Source organism: Spermophilus citellus (genome assembly GCF_964194105.1).
Source record: "Spermophilus citellus genome assembly, chromosome: 10".
Lineage (NCBI taxonomy): Eukaryota > Metazoa > Chordata > Mammalia > Rodentia > Sciuridae > Spermophilus > Spermophilus citellus.
This window is the reverse complement of record NC_138197.1, coordinates 120,831,456-120,852,653: the sequence shown is the minus strand read 5'-3', so window position 1 is coordinate 120,852,653 and position 21,198 is coordinate 120,831,456. Positions and strand designations below refer to the sequence as shown.

Below are 21,198 nucleotides of genomic sequence, written 5' to 3'. Positions count from 1 at the left end.
CAGACTCCCTCCTTTCCTAAAGAGGCTAATCCCCTTCATGAGGGCTCTGCCTTCACTTCCTTGAGGAGTTGTCCTAATGACCCTCCTAAAGGGCTCACCTCTGAACACTACTGCATCCGGGACTGTTTCAACGTGTGAATTTCAGAGCAATGAACACATTCAAATCATAGCATTAACACAGGTAAAATAAGAATGCACAAAGTAACAGCTCAATAAATATCTGTTTGTAATTATTGCTATTGTTATCACCACAGGGTGTTAAGTAGCAGAGTGACAATCCCCATCATAAGATGAACACTCAGGAACTGAGAAGGTCTCTCCCCCCTTGTCCCCGCCTTCACTGATTGCCATGGTGGCCTCTCAGAGCTCAAGGATGCCGCTCATCCCTGGAGGGCTTCCATTTCCCCTCTCAGTTTCCACAACTGGCTGCAGAGTTGCACATGGAAAGACAGTTGGCGAACACACAGCCTAAGTCGCAGGAGTCCTGGGTAGGGGAAGAGGCCCAATCATTCAACCACTTTGGAAGCATCTGTTGCGGATCAGATACTACGGAGACAGTTGGGAGGTAAGGGGAGAAGGGCTCTAGATCAAGAGCCTTGGGCTTCTAATGGGGGAGCCTTCCCTCTTCTCTGGGGTGCTCGGACAGTCCTGGCCTTGGGGTTCTTGGCTCTATCATAGCATTTATTTGAGCCTCGGCTGCAGCATCTGTACCATGGGGACACCAGTTCTGCTGCCTACCTGCCTGTGCCCCATGACTACTTCACGCCTTCTCCTCACCTCTGAGACCTCCAACACATCTGACCATCATTCTTTTGAACGATGGCCTTGCTTCCTATCTTACTGAGAAAAAGAGCCCCAGCAAAGAACTCCTTCATCCTCCCTCATTTAATCTACCCACTCTGTCACTTGTATCACACAGAATGCACTGTCCCTGCTTCTGCCTGAGGCCATCCCCCTCACTTGCCATTTGGGTCTCATTCCTTTTTGTGACTCAAGGACTTTGGCCTTGGAGTTGCCACTTTCTTGTCTTTATTGCCTAATCTCCCCCACTCTAGGGGCTTGTTCTCATCAATATTCAAATAATCTAAGAAATAGTCTCTCCACCCCTCAGAGTCTCCCTGCCTTTTCTTTTCCTTAAAAACCTAAGAGGTGGTGTCATTTACAGCTGAAAAAGTTCTGATTGATATGGGACAGCCAATGGAAACAGCTTGTAATTGGTGTCTTTATTCTCATCTCAGGGAGAGTAAATAAAGCAAGACTCAGAAAGGCCAGGCATGGTGAGGCCCATCTGGAATCCCAGGTACTCAGGAGGTGGAGACAGGAGGCAGGAGGACTGAAAGTTTGAAGCCATCTTGGGCAATTTAGGGAGACCTTGTCTCAAGGAAAAAAATAAAAATGGTTGGGAATGTAGATCTGTGATGGAGTGCCCCATGCTTAATCCCCCAAACAAAACAACTTGCCCAAAGTCTGCAGCATCCCTTTGCTGAAAACAAGCAAACAAAGGAAAAATTTCCCATTTGCTCATCATCCCTGCAGTTAATTCCCCTCCAATCACCCCTTTATTGAAAAATCTCTTGAAGTAAGTTTTGTCTTCCCTCAATTGCTCCTGAACACATACCATCTGGCTTTCAAATGAAACTGTTCTTGTCAAAGTTTCTTACTAGGTTCAGCACTCACCAAAGACCAACAGCAAATCCCAAGGTCCATCCCCAATCCTCCTCTTGAGCTGACCTTTCTGCTGCCCTTGACATTGTGGGTCAATTCTTTTTTGAACACGTCCTTGACTGTCTTTAGGATGGTGTTTCCTTTGTATATAGCTTCTAGGATGGGATGTGAGTTTCTTAATCCTCCTCCTACCTCATTAGTTACTGGGTCTTATACGTGTTCAGTCTTCTGATCTCTGTTCTTTCCTATCTTCATTCAATTCTTAAGAAATTCCATCTACTCTGGTGGATTAAATGTCATCCACATGCTGCCTCGGTCTCCCCCTGGACTCTACAGTGGTGCACCCAAGTACCACAGACACCTGTACTTGGAGGTTTAAAAGGCATCTCGAGTGCTCTGGCCCAAACAGAATGGTTGATGCCACCACCAACCTGCTCCTCCCCAACATTTCCTATCTCAGTAAATCCCAGGGCCTTTCACCCAATTGCTCTATTTCCCCCACCCCTAGGCCAGTGAAGCTTGTCAGGTGTGCTTTTAAGACGTGTCTAGTTTTCACCGCCTCTCACCATTTCTACAAGTAACCCAGACCTTGACTCAGACCTCATAATCTCTTGCTTGAATCATTGCAATAGCCCCTTAGAACCCAGAGAAATTCTTTAAAAGCGTAAATCAGACCTCGCCACTCAGCTGCTTATATTTAATCAGCAGTTTTCTACAATACCCAGAACACCACCACCCAAAGTCCTTCCGGTGGACACAGGGTCCTCTGTGACCTGGAGGCTGGCATCTCTTTCCCCCGTACCCTCCCACTCTTCCCTGCTCACTCTACTCCAGGGCTGCTGGCCTTCCTGCTCATCCTCACACTGAGACGCCTCTGGGTCTTTGCACTTGCTCTTCCCTCCGGGCTTGGTTTATTCACTTTCTTTATTCAATTCTCAGCCCAAATGTCGGTCTCTCAGAGAATTCTTCCTGCTTACTCCATTTCCCACAATCCTTTATCCTGTTACTAAACATTATCATATACTTATCAATTTGTTTTTATTTTTTATTCTCTCCCCTATTTAAATATAAGCTCCATTAGGGCAGGGACTTCTATGAGCTTCCGGCTACATTCAGAGTTTCTGGAGGAGAGCCCGGTGCACAGGAGGTGCTAAACAGCAAGTTTATGACTAGAAAACTCCCAGCATCGTGGTATCAAATGGAAAGAAATTCACGAAAACACTTTTCAAACTGCGGAGTCCTAACCATGTGTTAGTTATAATGACATCTGTGGTACATTAATAAGCATTTCTCAAGCAACTGCTTATGTGTTGGATAAGGCACAAGACACTGTGAGTACAGAAATAAACACTCTAGCTGGAAAGTTGGGGTGGGATCAAATAGAGGTGTTATTCTAGAATTATCTAGTCAAGTGTGACTAAAGCATAGAAAGAATGAATGAAAGTCTGTCTCTCTCTCTCTCTTACACACACACACACACACACACACACACACACACACACAGTCATCCTAAGCTGGGATTTGCAGGCTGTAATTGGGCTTGTCTGAAATGAAGCAAGAGAATGGTCACTGCAGGCAGAAGAAAGATCTGTGCCCGTGGCCTACTGACTGGGCAATTTGCTCAAAACAGGTGTCTTTGCTCTCACTCATTCTTGAAGCACCTCTCCGACTTGGGCCTCCTGGATACCTTTTTGTGCCTTACTATTCCATCTTCCCGATGGTCCATAGAGCTCATCCTCTCTTCCCACAGGTCACGGTGGCTCCAGACAGTAATTTCATCTTTGTACTTCCTGTCTCCAGCCCTCTATCTGTCCAGGAATTTCAGATACAGTTGGAGGTGGGGGACAGACACGTTTTGTAAAACCTTTAAAAATTATAGGGACAGATACTTCTTATGAAACATTTAAAATTTTTCATGTTTACTTAAAGATTCCTCTTACATAATTCGTAATAAAGATAGCAAAGTGAGTGCAAGTGGTGGCACTGAACATTTTCATCAATTACACAAATGACTGGATGAAATAATTAATGAAAAGAATTTATAAATGTGTTATAATCCCAGAATTTGTTTTATAATTTAGTCACTTTGAATTTGGGATACATTTTCCCAGAGAAGCAATGTTATAATGGGTACTTAAGTACCAAGAAATCCCACAAAGGCTGTTTAGCTCATAATGTAGCAATAAAATGTAGAAAAGTAAAAAGGATTGGAATATTGTAAGAATACGATCTGAGTAACTTCGAATATTGGTGTTCAAGGAAAGGTGATTTTAATTAGAAGATGAGATGGTTCATGAAAACTATGGCAACCCCCAAGGGAACATCTGAGCCCTTTCAAAGCTTCTGAACAGCACTGTCTCCTTTTAATGTCTATTTTCCAATGAAAAGGATATAATTGGCATAATCATATCCTCACACTGTTCTTACAATCAGAAGGGAGGAAGAACTCGAATCTGGCCTTGAGGAAGAGGATTTTGGTCACGAGAGAATTTGGAAGATTACATGAGGTAAAATTGATTGAATGGTACTCGGTAGAAATAGAGGAAAAGGAAGAAACATTGCGGTCATGATTCCACCTACAGGGAAGAAAGAATATGATGGGGGGAAAGATGGTCAACGGAGGCCATAAAGTAGCGCAGGACAGGCTTAGCCATTACCAAGGGAGTGACAGCAGCATGCCACTGACCTTCAGAGGTGTTGGCAATGCAGATTCTCTCAACATACCAAGGTGGCTTCTGCAGAATACAGAAATTGTACGGCATCATAATCTTCCTGTTGATTTTGGTGATGTTTTCTACTGGATAAGTCTTACTGATTCCTAAAGAAGGAACTTCAGAGACCCTTGCCTTTGACAAAAAGACGGTAAGATCCCTTTGCCAACCTTCCCCACCCCAACTGGCTTCCTTATCTTCTTTGGCAAGCTTCACTCTAATGATCCTAACCAAATCATTTAATTCTCTGGAATCTGTTTCCTCATCTCTAAATGACAACTCTGAACTAGATTATTCCTTCCAATTCTAAAAATTCGTTGATGAAATTCTCCAAAAAGACATAACAAACCAGCAGAACAAGACCTAATTACATGGCCTAAACCAAAGAGCTGTTTTCCAAGACTAGTTATCTCTATCACAGATGAGTCATAGTGATCCAGCTTTTCCTAAACTTAGCTGACCTCTCTGCTCTCAGAACTGTTTCAGGGCAATGAGATTTATCTAGCAAAATTGGTGTGAGAACTGCAGGGTTGTCCTTCGGTTTAAAAAAAGGGATGAGGCCGCGAGCTCTGGCGCAAGCCTGTAATTCCAGCCTCTTGGGAGGCTGAGGGAGGAGGATAACAAGTTCAAAGACTAGCCTCAGCAATTTAGAGAGACCTTGTCTCAAAATAAAAAATAAAAGAGGCGGGGATGAGGCTCGGTGGTTTAAAAAAAAAAAATGATCCTGGGTTCAATCCCCAGTACCAAAAAAAAAGGTGGTGGGGAGTTGGTGGTGGGGAGAGTAATTGCAGCAAAATCTGTTAGCTACTATCTCCTTCGACGCAAGAGGGTTTCTGAGTAGCCACAAGTAGATAAAACCTCATCTCCCCACACTCGGGTTCCTCTTTTGGGTTTTGTAGCATCAACTGGCACGCGCAAGGGGGACAGGCGGCCATGACTGCGGCACCCTAACCCATTAAGCGCTGGACGAGACGCAGGGTCCCGAGGGTCGCGGCTCCCCGCGGTCGGAAGCGCGGCAGCCACACTTCCGGCGGCCGGCCGGACGCTCGCCACACTTCCTGTTGATCGGCTCCGCTGGGGGCCGTGCCGGGCTGGGCTGGGAGGTGGGCGGGCTGGCAGGCGGCGGCGGTCACTGGCCAGGCGTGGGCGCGCGCGGGGCTGCCGCGGGCACTGAGAGTCGGCTGAGTAGCCTGAGCCCGGAGCACCTCGGCTGCCGCCTCGCGCCCTGCGTCCTTCCATCCGCCCTGACCCAGCCATGCCCGCGGTGGATAAGCTCCTGCTGGAGGAGGCGTTGCAGGACAGCCCCCAGGTACCTCCGCCGATGGGTCCCGTGCGCCCGCAGGGGCGAGGCCGCGGAGGGGCGCCTCCTGAGGAGGGGGCGGGCCGGGGACCCCGGAAGCCCCCGTGTCGCGACCCCTCCCGGGACTAACTCTGGCTCCTTGGCTTGTAAGCACGGAGCCCGGGGCAGACGGTTCGCCTTTTGGTGCCTGCCTTCTGCCTTCTGTCAAATAGAGAGAATGAGTGTACCTGTGTCTTGGGTAGTTAGGAGAATTAAATGAGAAGGTGCCTGTAAAGTTTTTGTTTTTTAAATCAGACAGTTCGCGGTTCAGAGTAAAGAAGTCCATCTTGTCATTCGGAGCACCTCTGCTGATGTGACCAGAACGGGGGGGGGGGGGCGGTTTAGGGTCCAGAACGGGAAGCAGGGAGGCTGGATCCCTCTCCCAGCCTCTCTGGCACTGTTTTCCATTATGAAGAGAAAATGAACAACACCTGCCCCATTTGTCGGGCGAGGGAACCTCATTAGCACGCTTGAGATGCGAATCCTTTGAGCTTGGGGGTGAAAACTGGTGTGTAAATATAGCAAATGAGTGCAAATGACACTAGTTCATTAGCTCCTAATTCATAGTCTTTCTCTGGGGAGCTTTTGTTCTTCATTTGACACCCTCCCACCTGGCTTACCCTTGCTTCCTATCTCCTTTCCTGGCTCTGCATCCCTGGGTTATTTAAGTTTCTTTATTTTCTAGTGCCAAGAGTTTTTCTCCCAGTTTCCCCTCTTTGGGGGTTCCTTCCTTTCTCTCCTGAGTGAATTGTACCACCCAGGATGACTCTTTGAGAGACTTATCTAGTGCTCTCTGCATCTCCACCCCTGAGAATAAGTAAACAGGGCTGTGTGCACCTGTGTTTTGTGCGCATTTCTTTGTGATCCTTCCTATGCAGGCAAGTCGGGTACTGTAAGCAAGCTGTAGTTTTTCTTTTATTTTTTTTGCAAGTTGGCATCCACTGACTGATTTTTCAAAGATCTCTTTTATAGAGCTCTACACTTCTGGTGTTTTTAATTGAATTGGACCCCATGATAGGAGGCATTTCCGACAACCTCCCACCAATTGAATGGGAATGGGACCTAATGTGAAATTTCCAGTGATCATTGCAAACCGAGTTCTCCACTTGCTTTGTAGTTGGGGATGCTGAGATGCAAAGATACATTGCTTTCCTAACCAGACATGGCTCTGGGCAGGCCAGTCTAAAGAAGCTGTACTCATTCCCTGTGCTGTCCTCACTGATAAATCACATTCTGAATTTTTGGCTGTCGCGTAAGTGAATACACACTGAGTGGCTTGAAGAACTTGCAGCACTATGAGGGAATAGTAAGAAGACTGGCAAATGAGTCAGGAGACCTGGGTTGCAGTTCTGGCTCCAACACTGAGCTTACCATGTGATTTGGGCAGTCACTTAATCCCCATCCTGTGGCTGGCTAGTTTTTCTCATCGGCAGAGCCTCTACAGAATGAGGGACACGGAGGAGATGATCTTCAAGGCACTCTAGAGGCTTTAAACTCTTATCTTATCTATGAGGTTTATGATTTTGAGCTTTTATGTGGAAAAAAGAAGTTTAGAGGCATTATGATTCCTATTTACTGTTCCTTTTAATATAGGGAGTTTATTATTAAGGGTTCTTGATGTGGTTGCTGTACAGAATGGAAGCTACCTTTAAGAAGGTCTTTAATAATCATTAGAGCATATTTTGTGTATTTTATATGCAGCTTGTGCCTGGTACAGCTGTACTCCCAAGGAGGTTCATAGACTTGGAAGTGGAAGGAGTAATCCAGCTCTTTCATGTTATGTGGAAAGAATAAAAAGAATAGCAAAAGCTTAGATCATGTGTGTTATGTGTGGACACTGTTCTAAATGCCTTAACCCTCTTAACTCAGTCCTCCCAACAGTCTTTTAATCTAGGTCTCTCTTAAAATGATTTAGGAGCAGAGAAGTTATATAACTTTCCCAAGATTGTACTCTCTAAAGTGACAGAGCCAGGATTGGAACCTAGGCTGCATGCATATTAAAGGGATATTGCTTAAGTTAGTCCAATTACCTAGCACCTGGGTTTTCTGTTATTGGTAACCTGAAGTTTGTTTCACTAAAAGGAAAAAAATCCTAAGAAACCAGCTACTGTTTGTTGCCTCTGGTTTATGTAGGAGAACTGTGAGGTTGTTTAAGTAACCTGGTTGCACAAAAGCTTTTGTGTTTGAACTGAGTGACCCAAGAAATGCTGAATAGAAGTCGTCTGACCTTAGACACATGTATTCATTTCCTCCTTTTTAGTTGGCAGTGCTGCCTGATGTATTTAGAACTATTCTGTGTGTGTAGTGTATTATCCCTGCTTACCTCTGCTATATGAGAGGCAGGGTATCTCCAGGATGAGAGATTGGACTCCATGGCCATTTGTCCAGCCACCACTTGCTGCTAGGAATGTGATGTAAATGAAATTCATGTGACTGCTCTCGACCGGCTCACAGTATGTTCCAGGGCCAGATAAGTGTACAGTAGTTCCAGGACAGTGTGAATGTTGCTGTGAAAGATAGGGACATGGCTGCTTGTACTTGTCAAGGGGCCATTTCCTTATCCTATAAGTCATACATTTCCAAGACAGAAGAACTGTTGCCTGCTTTTTTTTTTTGGGGGGGGGGGATGTTTTGTGCTTTTTTTTTAAAAAAAAAAATATTGTTTTTTAGTTGTAGTTGGACACAATACCTTTATTTATTTATGTTTATGTGGTGCTGAGGATCGAACCCAGAGCCTCCCATGGACTAGGCAAGCACTCTGTGGCTGAGCCACCATCCCAACTCACTGTTTATTGTATTATTTTGCAATTGGAATCACTGAAACAGAAATTAAAGACTTAGTTCTGAGATTTTGCTGTGAGTGGCCCAGCTGGGAACAGCCCTCTCCAACCAAATCAGGTCTTTCTTTTTATGCCAATGAGATGCTTCCAAACATAACCTGGGTGGCCTTGTATGGCTTCGTTGTGGAGGGGTTTTGTCCTGAGGCTCTTTTTATTTTTATTTATTTATTTTTTACATTTTTTTAGTTGTCAATGGGCCTTTATTTTATTTATTGGTATGTGGTGCTGAGGATCGAACCCTGTGCCTCACCCATGGTAGGCAAGTGCTCTGCCACTGAGCCCCAGCTCCAGCCCCAGCCCCAGCCCCTGAGGCTCTTCTTATTTATAACACTATTTTACTTAGACTTATGATTCTACTAGTTAATATCTTTCCTTCCACCAAATGATGGGAATAGAACTTTGTTTTGAACCTTAAAAATTTTAAAAAATATTCTGACATTAAAATTGAACCATTCCACAATAACATGCTATTGAGAAGGTCTAGGATGGCTGAATTAGGTCACAAGCTGTTTCTTTACTAAGGTAAGGGAATAACACAGAGCTGAGGCTATATCCTTAGGGTGCTTGCTTTTTTCCCCTCCTCAGGCTGTGGATGCTCCTGAGAGCAGAGGGTAGTACAGAAAGGATGGAATTCAAATCCTGAGTTCTCCACTGTTCCCTCTGGCAAGTTATTTACCCTGTCTGAGCTTGTGTTTGCACATGTACAGCGGGAGAATAGAAATAAGCTACTTTTCAGCTTGTTAGGGGTCTATGTGCCTGCATGCCATAGTAACTTCATGAGTGCTGCTGCCATTGTCTTTGTGACACGCCAGTGCCTGACATTTTTTTGAAAGTTCACTATCTTCATAATCATCATCCTCTGCCATCCCTGTGTATTCGTTCGGCCCTGCTGAACACTTCACATACATTAGTTATCTTGTTAACTCTGCAAATTAGTGCCAGAGCCTGGATGTGGACCCAGGAGTGACGGACCCCAAGTGAGTCACAGCTCCTCTGAGGGGCCTCAGCTGGCCCGGAGCCCCTGTAGAGTGGGGGGTCATTGCTCCTCAACCTTGAATCTCAGTTCCCAGCACAGATGCTGGCTGAAGGCAGGAGGCAGGCACAGGCCACTGAATACTGACAGACTCCCAGCGTGTGTTCTGAAAATGTCCTTTGACAATATTTGTTTTTCAGACAAAAATTATAACTTAAAGAAATGTAATACGGAATTCCAAATCCCTGTTTTTTCCTACAGGTTGTCAGGAAGTCCAGTGGGTCCCAACCATGATTTTTGTTCGCAAATGAAATAGGAAAAAAAGAGTGTATGCATTCTGAGGGTAAATATGGTGTGGTGAAACCTCTGCTCAGGCCTTAGTGTGAAATGTATTTCATACCACGGGGTTTGATTTTTAAGTTTGAAGAATTCTAACATGAGCTAGACACCAAATGAGTTCCCTGATGAAGTTTGCTCTCCGCCAGAGCTCTTTACACACTCCTTTACAGTCTCGCATGTCAGCATTGTGATGCTTCCATTGATAAGCATTAGTACCAAAGAGAGTATGTAGGTCACAGAGCAGGGAATTTTTTTTTTTTTTTTTTTTTTTTTTATCCTGGAAGACCTCAGTGAATTGCTGTGAGATGCCCCAGAGTCTGTAGAGCAAAAGGAGGTTCCACTTCTGTTTATGGAGGGACTTTTGGGCCCAGGGATGTCTGGGCCCAGCTGCATTCAGGCTAGAGGGTGGCAGGCAGCCCACAGCCCCAGGCCCCTGGGGTAGTGCAGCACTGTGGTGGCTCAGGCCCTAGTAGGTGGGTGCATGGCAGCGGGGAGGTCCTAGGATTGACAGGACTCTCAACTGATAGGTTAGAAAAAGAAGGGATTGAAATTTATTTGCAGGGAAGTAATGAATCTTAATAAATTGTTTCTTGTAAAGCACTTTGGTATCACCTCTAAAGATATTTCTGTAACTTACATTTTATTCTTTGCCTAATGAGTTATTTTCTGAAGTGGAAATCCCATTATTGCTTAGTGTAGTATTTCAGATTCCTCCTGAGCAGGGCACATTCACAAGAGCCCCATGAGTCGATATATCTCTTAAGTGATGCCTTAACACCTGTTCGTGCACCATTTTATATGTAAATATTTCATAAACAATATTGCAGTGCTTAGTGTGTGCCGGGCACTACCATGAAAATACTCAGAAACACCCTCCAGCGAGTGGCATAGCTCAGTGGTTCTCAGAGCTCCTGGGAGCCTGACTTCTGGAAGCAGGGAGCTGGGCTTCTTGTTGCTGTTTGAGTTTTGTGCCCAGAGCTACCGCCAATGGGCCCAGGCAGCATGAAATTCCTAACCACGAATTTGAGAGTTGGCTGAATAAACTGTGATGAAAAACAGGGACCTTGCAGCAGTATCTTAGGAGGGACGGACGACACACTCTGCAAGGCTGCCAGAACCCAGACCCAAGCAGCTGGCTGTGGGGAGTCAGGCTCCAGTGGTGCCTGCAGCCACATCTGGCACACAGAGGGGCGCTGGCCTTATGGACTTGAAAGGAGAGTGTGTCCGTCCTAACCCCTCTTTGTTGGACGGACTTGACTAGCATGTCGTAGGGGTTGAAGTCAGGACAGATAATAGCCCTTGGTTCTGAATTCTTGGTGGTGCTGCGGTCCCTGTGGATCCCAGGGCCTCCAGCTCGCCAGGCAAGGACTCTAGCCCCGAGCCAGGCCCCCAGCCCCAGTCACAATCTTTCTAAAAACAGGTTTTCCTTCTGTGACCCTGACAGGAGGCACTGTTGCCCTGCCCTGCGGTGGGAAGGGTGGAGAGGCGGCTCCTGCTGGCTTTACTGATGAAGGCGAAGCCGGCCCAGGCCCTGCCCACCCATTTCCACTTGTGCATGCGCTCGCGTGTTTTCTGCCTCCTTGTGACTGTGACACTGGCAAACCAACTCGGCCCCCTCTCTTGCAGACTCGCTCTTTATTGAGTGTGTTTGAAGAAGATGCCGGCACCCTCACCGACTACACCAACCAGCTGCTGCAGGCCATGCAGCGCGTCTTCGGAGCCCAGGTAGGCTGCCCCTTTCCCTTGGGCCAGGAGAAATTTGAGTTGGAAAAGCTTCATTTAAAAATTTGAAATAAGATCAGAATTGCTTTTCTCACTTCTGTTCACCTCCCAAAACTAAGGCATTCTCTTTTCATTATTTGAGAAAGAGTAGTTTTCCTGTAACAAGAACCCGTAGACAGAGACCACGGAACTGCTTTTCATTTTTAAAAATTCAACCCCAAAGGGAAACATTGGAGTCTCCTCTTCCCACTGGCGAATGAGCGGGTTCAGTGTTTTGAGATGTGCTCTTTGTCTCGCTCATAAATGGACAGTCTTGGATGTCAGTGTGGGAGGGAGCCATGTTTTTTCAGAGCTTCCTCTGAAAAGACTTGAGTCACAGTTCTGGAACTATGGGGTGGCTTCTTTGTTTTGAGGAACAAATATCTCTGGCTTGCAAACCCATGGAAAATAAATTGCTGAGTAGCCAGAGTGAAACTTTTTAAGATCAAGAAGTGCCATGTGTGTCACTTTCTAAGGGAAGATTTATGAGTCACTTAAAAATAAAATTATGTTACACATCAAAATATGGCAATTGATAATTTTCATTAATTCCTTGCCAACTTAAATTTGTATTGTTAATGTTTCTTTTTCTCATTGATGATTTCTAAAGACTTAAATACCACATTCAGTATTGTATAACTCTTAATAACCATATGGAATCATTATTATATAGCTCTTAAAACTCATGACTCATTGTCTTATTAGTCATTCATACATGGAAAAAGCCTCAGTCCTTGACTTTAGGGAGCTTACAGTTGGGTTGGGAGACAGATACATACGTCACCAGCAAGTGCTATGAGTACTAGGGAGGAGGGTTGCCTCATCCAGAGGAGTTGTGTTAGTCTGCATTCCATAGCTGTGACAAGATACCTGAGAATATCAACTTAAAAAGAGGAAAGGTTTGTTTTGGCTCACAGCTTCAGAGGATTTAGTCCATGCCACAGTCCAAAATAACCAGGGGGTGACGAACAACTTGTGTAGATTGATACAGCAGGAGTAGGAGCCGTTTATTGTAGGACAGGAGGGGTATATATACATTCCACACAGCCTATCTTAATTAACATAAACTAGATACAGCAGTCAACCAATAAGAAATCTCCACACTTAATGGCTCCTGGCGCCACCTCACAAGCCACTCCCCCTGGCAGAATGCCAGGCGCCATCCTGACTTGTTTACAGATTCTAACAAGTCCACAGTTGCTTGACCTTGTTCCTTTGAGCCTGTGGCCAGCCCATGTAACAAAGGGACCCCATGGTGAGGAAGCTGTCGGCTCATGGCAGTCAGGAAGCAAAGAGAGGGAGAGGAAGGAGCCACGGTCCCAATATCCCCTCCAAGGGCACTCCCAAGTCACTTAGCTCCCTTCCACTAGGCCCCACCTCTTAAGAGTTCCACCGCCTCCCAGGAATATCACAGGCTGGTGACCCAGCCTTTAGCATACAGCCTTTGGGGACCAAACTGTAACAGCTGGGCACCCAAAAGGAGGTGATTGTATTGTTGAGATTTATTGAGTACTTAACAACTGGAAGGCAGTTTCAGGAGCTTTTACATTGATGATCTCATCTGCATTCCCCAGCAGCCCTGTGAGGCTGGTGTTCTGATTATCCTCCTTTTGTAGGTCAGGGGACTGAGGATTTTGATGACAAGGAACTCGCCCCAGTCCACCCAGTTAAGTCTAGCAGAGTCTTTAGTCTCAAACTTCACTACTACATGGGATGGAGGGTGGAGGCCTGGGCTGGGGAAGTGCAGTAGAAACAGAAGGAGGTGGCTGCTTCAGAAGTGTCAGGAGGTGAGAGGTGACTAGGTGAGAAGGGGTCTGGTGGTGAAAGAGGAGCCAGGAACGTGGGGAGAGGGTTAACAGACACAGGGTACAGTCGGGTAGGAGAAAGCACTTCTGATGTTCTGTAGCACAGCAGAGTGACTTGTTAACAATTAATGGAATATTTTAAAATAGCTAATAGAGAAGATTTTGAATGTTCCCAGCAAAAAGAAATGATAACTGTCTAAGGTGTAGACATGCCAGTTACCCTGATCTCATCAGTACACATCGTGTATATGTGTGCAGTGCCATGCTGTTCCCCATAAATATGCAAATATGTGTGTCGATTAAAAAATATATTTTTTAAAGGGTGGGTAGGTACATGTATGTGTACCCAGGTATACACATGCAGGCGGGTAGGGCTGGGACGGGGAATGGCCAGGGGGCTACCCAGTTCTCTCTTAAGACATCACAGTGAGGAACGAGGTCTTGTTGGAAGTTCAGATCCAGAATCAGAGCTGGAGACACATATGACAGGTAAACTTTGCAGTATTTTATGAGTGTCACTTTTTATCTACAACAAAGAATCGAGTCCTCATTTGTGACTTTGCTTGCCTACTTGTTTTGGTAAAGACATTCAGAATTTGAGAGCTTTGTTGATTTTTAATATGAAGTCCTGGCTATTTATGTTGGCATTTTAAAATATTTTCCCTAAATACTAGAAATATAAGAAAAGAGACTTTTTTTTTAACTGGACTTATACTGAACTTGCTTGCCATTCAATAATTTGAATATTGTTATTAACGATTTCCCTCCTGTTTGAGGCTGAAAGCCACTCCCAAGAGTCTGTGCAGCTTTTCCATGTCTGTCCAAATCATTTGCCTGGAGAAGTGAAACAATCTCTTATGCATCTTTTCTTTTGAGCCAGAAAATCTGTTTTGCCAAAATTAAGTAGGTCTTGCATTCCAAGAGGCTGGAATCCAGCTTTTAATTCACAGCACATGATCATCACGTGGGTCCTCTGGCCAGAAACCCTTCCTCCCGCCTGGTTCTGCAGCAGAGGCTGGTGACAGTGTTGGGTCAGTGCTGCAGGATGAGCAAGTGGCGCTGATCAGATGTGCTCAGGTCAGCTGGGGCATGGATAGTTGGTTTGTCAGGCTTATGTGAGAGCTTAGGTGTTGTATTGCCTTTTAAATTTGAGAAAGAAAACTTTTCTGAATCTTCTTTGGTCAGTTTGCTTTGATATATGTCTACGTATGTGTGTCTTTATATGTATTTAAATGTTATAAATATTTCATATCTACATCTTATTAGGGGGCACTGGGTACTGAACCTGGGGGCACTTCACTGCTGAGCTACATTTCAACCTTTTTTATTTTTTGAGATAGGGTCCCACTAAGTTTTTGAGGCTGGTCTCCAACTTGTAGTCCTCTGCCTCAGCCTCCTAAGTCAGAGGAATTACAAGCGTGCACCACCACACATAGCTGATAAGTTTGTTTTCCCTGAGTTATATTTTCTTGGTTTTATATTATTCCTTAAATACTTTTTACTAAGACATATTGAATTAGGTTAATAGAGTTTTATAATTTTATTCTTAAAACAAGTACTTAGACATAATTTTTCATTATTATATTTTCTTTTTTTCTTTCTTCTTACTTATTTGTTTTTTCAGCACTAAGTATTGCACCCAGGGGTGCTGTACCACTGAGCTTCATCCTCAGTTCTTTTTTAAATTTCCTGTTTTGAGTCAGGATCTCGATAAGTTGCTGAAACTGAAACTCAAACTTGAGATCCTCCTGCCTCAGCTTCCTGGGTCACTGGTATTACAGGTGTGCACCATGATGCTCATCTCATTAATATATTTTAAAACCTGTATATAAATGCTGCTGATGAATGATGAATGTCCTTCAGCCCTTAGTTTTATTTTTTTTTATAAAATTTTTTTTAAAGAGAGAGTGAGAGAGGAGAGAGAGAGAGAGAGAGAATTTTTTAATATTTATTTTTTAGTTTTCGGCGGACACAACATCTTTGTTGGTATGTGGTGCTGAGGATCGAACCCGGGCCGCATGCATGCCAGGCGAGCGCGCTACCGCTTGAGCCACATCCCCAGCCCCAGCCCTTAGTTTTAGAAAGAGGAAGAGAAAAAGTATAGAAAGTTCTGTGAGCAGTTTTACTCATTGTGACTAGTTGAGGGACTTTTTATATTTCATTTGGCAAAAGCTCTGAAATGCAGCTGTAGGCCAGAAGTGGTTCTCAGCATCGTACAGCAGCAGTCCCTGGAGCCACATCTGGTCTCTCTGCTGTCATGTGCCTTTGCACGTGGTGGGGCTGAGTCCTGCCTGTGGGTCATTGGAATGAACGAAGCCGCAGGCATTTCAGGGCACTGACAGATCAGAACTGGTTACGTGGAACACGACTGTTTTGAAAACACTGAGTTTAAAAGCTTTAGTAGTATCTGAACAGATGCATAACTATACCTATACGTAAACTTTGCATTAAACCCACATAAATTTTGCATTCAGTATATTTGTTATGATACTCATTCTGATTCTGGTAACCTGCCATAATTTTGTTCCTAAAGGGTTAACATTTTTTAATTTTTCAAAATGGACTTCTTAGGGCTTCACAGTGATATTTACACAGATCATCTCCTTGCAGCTGTTGTCCTGAGGAATCGGGGCCAGGTGCAGTGGCAGTTCTAGCTGTGGGCACTAAGGCTGTCCCTGCCATTCTCATACCTGTCTTCCTCCCCCGATAGACGTTGTGCCTCTGTGGGGAGTGCTTTAAGGTTGTTCTGTTGTTGTTTTTGTCTTTTTGCTTTTTAAAAAATAAATCTTGGATGGAATTTTTTCGGGAACTATGGTTAAGGCGCTCACTTTCCTTCCTCCAAGCAGGACAATCACCCAGCTCCATCTCTCCACCCCTTCTTTTTTTTTAAATATTTTTTTAGTGTTGATGGACCTTTATTTTATTCATTTATTTATATGCGGTGCTGAGAATTGAACCCAGTGCCTCACACATGTGAGGCAAGCACTGTACCACTGAGCCACAACCCCGTCTCCACCCTTTCTTAACCAAAGCTTTTGGAGTATAGAACTACTGAACCTAAAACGGATCCTAAAAGCTCAGATTTAAGGTGGAAACAGTGTCCTCTCAAATTTGGGTGAGGACAGTGGGAGAGAATAGAAGTAAAATAATTGGAAGGGGAGATATGCATAAAGTTGGTGTAGTAACGAAGACAGGCTTCTTCTTTCGGTGGTGCTGCATACAGATGTGAGCTAAGCAAGTTCCTGTACCTGCTGGGAAACAGCATGAGGGCAGGGGGCAGCCAGGGCGTGAGCCTGTGATAGGAGAGGGAGGGGCTGACAGGTCACAGTTAAAACAGGAGCTCCATTTATTAGACACCACGATATGCCACACACTAGGTTCGGCATCTACTGTGCAGTAGCTCATTTAGCTTTCATAATAAGGGTGTGGGGTTATTATGGTATGCATTTACTCAGGTTATGTAGCTTGCCTAAGGTCACACAGCTGACGAGTGGCAGAACCAGAACTTGAACTCAGATCTTTGACTCCAAGCCTGTACGCATGCTTCAGCACAATACTTTGCTTCTCTGACACATTGGTCTCCTCAAATGGCAGCAGAGGTTAGGGAAATTTGAGGTTTCAAAGATGGTACTTGTCATTATAGAAGAACAAGCCCTGTTTGACAGCTGTGTGGTATGTTAGAGGTGGGATCCAGTTTCTCTTTGTATCCCAGAACACCATACTTTGTTTAGTAGTGTTTTTTGTTTGTTTGTGTACTGGGCATTGAACCCAGGGGCACTTGACCACTGAGCCACATCCCCAGCCCTATTTTGTATTTTATTTAGAGACAGGGTCTCACTCAGTTGCTTAGCACCTTGATTTTGCTGAGGCTGGCTTTGAACTCGCAATCCTCCCACCTCAGCCTCCTGAGCTGCTGGTATTACCACCACACCTGGCTTGTTTATTAGTTTTTGTCAAGATAGTTTTCGTAAGTGCATTTTAGCAGCCCTGAAAAACCCGTCAAATTGAAGCTTATATGCCAGAGATTGAGAAGAAATACATAGTTTTAAGATCTGAGGGCCTAGAGGGCCCAAGTGGGTACCCACGCTTGGCTTGCATGTGAAATCTGTCCTCACGCTGGCAGGGAAGGCCTTCATAATGGCATGAAAGAGTGTTCTGGGCTCGGCTTCCTCTCTTAGGTATGGAGGCTCACTATAACTGTAGGCTCAACAGATCTGAATTCTGGTCTTGATTTGGCCACTTGGGCATGACCTTAGGTATGGCAAGCCACTCCATGGGCAGGCATCCTTGTCAGCTCAACATAGGCCACACACTCCCCACCTCACAGGGTTGATGTGAGGGTTAATTCTATAATCAATATCTGCAAAGTGCTAAGATCAGTCCCTGGCACAAAGCGTGCCCTTGGTGTTAATAGCACCACCTTCTAAGTCAAATGGCAGTGGCAGCTGGTCCCCACCCCACCTGCCTAATGCCTGGTGCGCAGTACTCCCAGCCCTATTTTGTATTTTATTTAGGGCCAGGGTCTCACTGAGTTGCCTAGTGCCTCGCCTTTCCTGAGACTGGCTTTGAACTCGCAATCCTCCTGCCTCAGCTTCCCGAGCCCCTGGGATTACAGGTGTGCATCACCACGCCCAGCACTGAACTCTGGCTCTTTATTCCAAACAACTGTTACCTGTTGTCACTGTGTAGATGTTTAGGTTTCCCTGGGATGTTGCAGTGCTTGCCCTCAAGAAAGCGCCTTCCTCCTTCAGTTCCCCCGTACCCTGCAGCTCAGTGAATCACATCGGAACTCCTTGCTTCCGCCCGAACTTGGCTGCCTCTGTGGCCCAGAGGCAAAAAAGTGAACCCTAGGAAGGCCCACCAGCTCTCGGGACCTGGGGGTCTGCCTGCTCTGCTAGCCTTGTCTCTGGCTATGTCAGAGTGGGCCAGGCCTCCATGCCCCTTCCACCGTCTACACCAGGAGGCCCCAGCCACCCCTGCCCTGGCACGCGTCCTTCCTGGCCTTGGAGACTGACCTCAGGCCTGAGAAAGCATCTGACACCCTCCTTGCCCCTACACTTCCTGGCCAAAGTGCCCTTCACCTGTGTGCCCATTTGCCCTGTGCCCTTGATAGCCGGACCACTGATGGTACGCTGAGTGGGGCCTCCTGGGCCCTTGTGGACTCAGCTCTCAGGGAGCCCAGCCCTTCTGTGTTTGAGGACTGGCTGTGGGGCCTCTCCTCCTGGCAGTCTGCACATCCCGATGGACATGGTACTGTCCTTCCCAGCCCCGTGCCCTCTCAGTTCCTTGGCTGGGCTCTGTCGTTGTGTGGACCCTTCCTGAAAACCCAGCTGCACTTGACTCCTGCCTCCTGTTTGGGTGCCTCGGTTCCTCTCTGGGGCTTCCTGACTCGGCCTCTTTGTATTTATGTCTCACTCAGCTTCTCAGAATGGTCTCCTGATGGGTCACCCTTGTCTGTGCCCTCCCCCTCCTGTGCTTCTTCCCGCTACAGCCAGTCGACAGTTTTCTTCCACCAGTATCCAATCTGGTCATCCTGCAGCCCGTGGTCCTCAGGGCTTCCCATTCTCCACCAGGGCAGAATCGAGGTCCTCAGCGGGCACCCCTCAGCCTTTGCTCTTGCCACACTGCCCTCTGCTCCCCGTGCAGCGCACCTGGAGGGGCACCCGTGTGTCCCAGCCTGTGGCAAACATAGAATGAATGTGGCTCTCAGCCCTGGACATGTGTTAGGTTCAGACCTGAGTATGTGTCTGTGTCCACTCCACACCCAGCCTCTCCATGGCTGCCAAGGACAATGGTGCCCACAGAGGCCTCTGGATGGTTTTAGGTGACAGTTGTGGAAGATAAACATTCCCTTGCCAGGAGCTCAGATTTCCTGTTGGGCTTGTTAGCCACTTGTCTTTCTGCCACGGCCACAGCTGTGGGGGTGCTCGCCACCACGGGAAGCACTGTCCACAGCCCTGTGCCAGCTTGCCTTGTGTGTGTGTGTGGTGCTGGGGGTGGAACCCAGGGCTCTGTGTGTGCTGAGTAGGTTCTGAGCCCCAGACCCAGCTTGTCTTTTTGGATTCTTATGTAGCAGTAAAGAGTGTCAAGGGTGGCCAGGGAGCTGCTCCAGGGCAGAGAACGTGGCTCAGTGGAATAGCCCTTGCCTAGCATGGGGGAGGCCCTTGTTCAACCCCAATACTGCCAAACAAAACCGAGCATATTATTCATGGGACTCTTATGTAGAATGTGTTCGGCCACCTCTTCTGCTGGGCTTCAGTTAGAAGAACGTGAGCGCTGTGTTCCTGTCTGCAGACCCTCCAGGCCTCCCACCCGCATGCTCACTAGATAGAGGTTGAGCTCCAGAGGGGAACAGCACTGTGTAAAGCACTTGGACTTGAGGTTCAGAGGCCCACAGACCTGGGCTGAGTATTTTACCTTGCCAGTTATTAATCATGTGTTGTTGTTTTTTTTTTATTTAACTAACTTGCAGATTTACCCTCTTTAAGTCCTAGCATCCTCCTTTGTAAAATGGAAATAAGAAAAACACCTACTCGTGGGTGCACTTGAGGAGTAAATGTGCTCATGTGTGAAAAACTCTTAGCGGCCATGTCGGGTGCTCAGAAAACACCCAGAGTGCCAGCAGCCATCCCTGGCACCGTCGTGCACATCCCCACTCCGCCTGCGCCCCAGTTTTGCGAGCAGTGTTGGATGCCTATGCCGGGAGGGGCTGTCCTCCTGGGCGTGGGCTTGTGAGCTGGTGTTGGTGGGGCGTCTCCCGAAGCCTCGTGCACCTTGGGTCAGGTATGAGTGAGGCTCAAGAGGACCCGGGTCAGGAGACTTCACGTGCTGAGTCTCGCTCTGAGCAGGTGACGGGCCACTGTAAGTGTGCTTGGTTCCAGTGAAGTCACTCTGGAAGCCAGTGTCTCCGTGGCCTGAAACAGCAGCCCTGTGGGAGCACAGTGTCTTCCCAGAGTGTTAGGAGGGACCTGGCAGAGACCAGTCACCACAGCCACCGCGTGTGTCATGCCCCTTCTTCCCCCAGCCATGGCAAGTTGTGTCAGAGACACCTGCATGCCCTCCGCTCTGGCCCTTCACAGACCAAGGCTGTGTAGAGCTCGGGCTTTCTCCTTTCGTACGTCTTGGTGGGGCTCAGAATCTTCGAGAGTCATGTCCGGGAGTGGGGAGTTCAGAATCAGACTGGGTTCACACCCTAGCCCAGCCACTGCTAGCTGTGTGACCTTGTGCAGGTGGCCTGACCTTTCTGTGCCTTGGTTTCTTCATCTGTAAGATTAGGTTAATAATCAGATCCTGCTCTACAGGATTGTCAGAATCAACTGAGGAAACACCTGGTATAAATCAAGTGCTCTGCGGTGTCAGCTGCTGTTGGGAGGACTCGAATCCCACAGGGTGCTGTCCTCCACCACGTGCCAGGGTAGCTAGAGCAATTCCCCTTAGCAGTCCTCCTCCCTGTTCTCTAGTGAGGAGGCAGAGCATGAGCCCAGTGAGTCGCGTTGTCCCCTGTCCATGTGCTCTGCTGGCGAGGCCTCATTGTGCCGTCCCCTGGCTTGGGTTTCCTTGCCCCGTTGACAGCTTAGGTTAGACACCAGGAGTCCAGGTAGTGCTTTAAACTTGGAATTTAGATGAGTTTTCCGTTGTCAAACATCTGTCTGTACCCGCTGTGCGCTAAGAAGTGTTGTGTGTTCCTGTCTAAGTGAAGGGCGGGGCACCTGGGCTCGTTCACTTGCCGCCAGTTCCGGTCAGTTTTGAGGGGCAGCGTGCCAGT

The 21,198-nt window shown here is 46.7% G+C and overlaps 1 protein-coding gene across 5 annotated transcripts in view; it reads left to right on the top strand.

The window, feature by feature from the left end:
* Positions 1-5,429: 5,429 nt before the first annotated feature.
* Positions 5,430-21,198, top strand: part of APPL2 (adaptor protein, phosphotyrosine interacting with PH domain and leucine zipper 2) — a 60,011-nt gene continuing 44,242 nt past the window's right edge. For all 5 annotated transcript variants that reach the window (XR_014024208.1, XM_081311405.1, XM_081311402.1 and 2 more), the window contains exons 1-2: positions 5,430-5,685; positions 11,494-11,592. Coding sequence is in view for 4 of the 5 variants with exons in the window: in XM_081311405.1 (XP_081167531.1) it covers positions 5,632-5,685; positions 11,494-11,592 (153 nt within the window). In the remaining variant the exon portion in view is untranslated. The remainder of the gene's footprint in view (positions 5,686-11,493; positions 11,593-21,198) is intronic.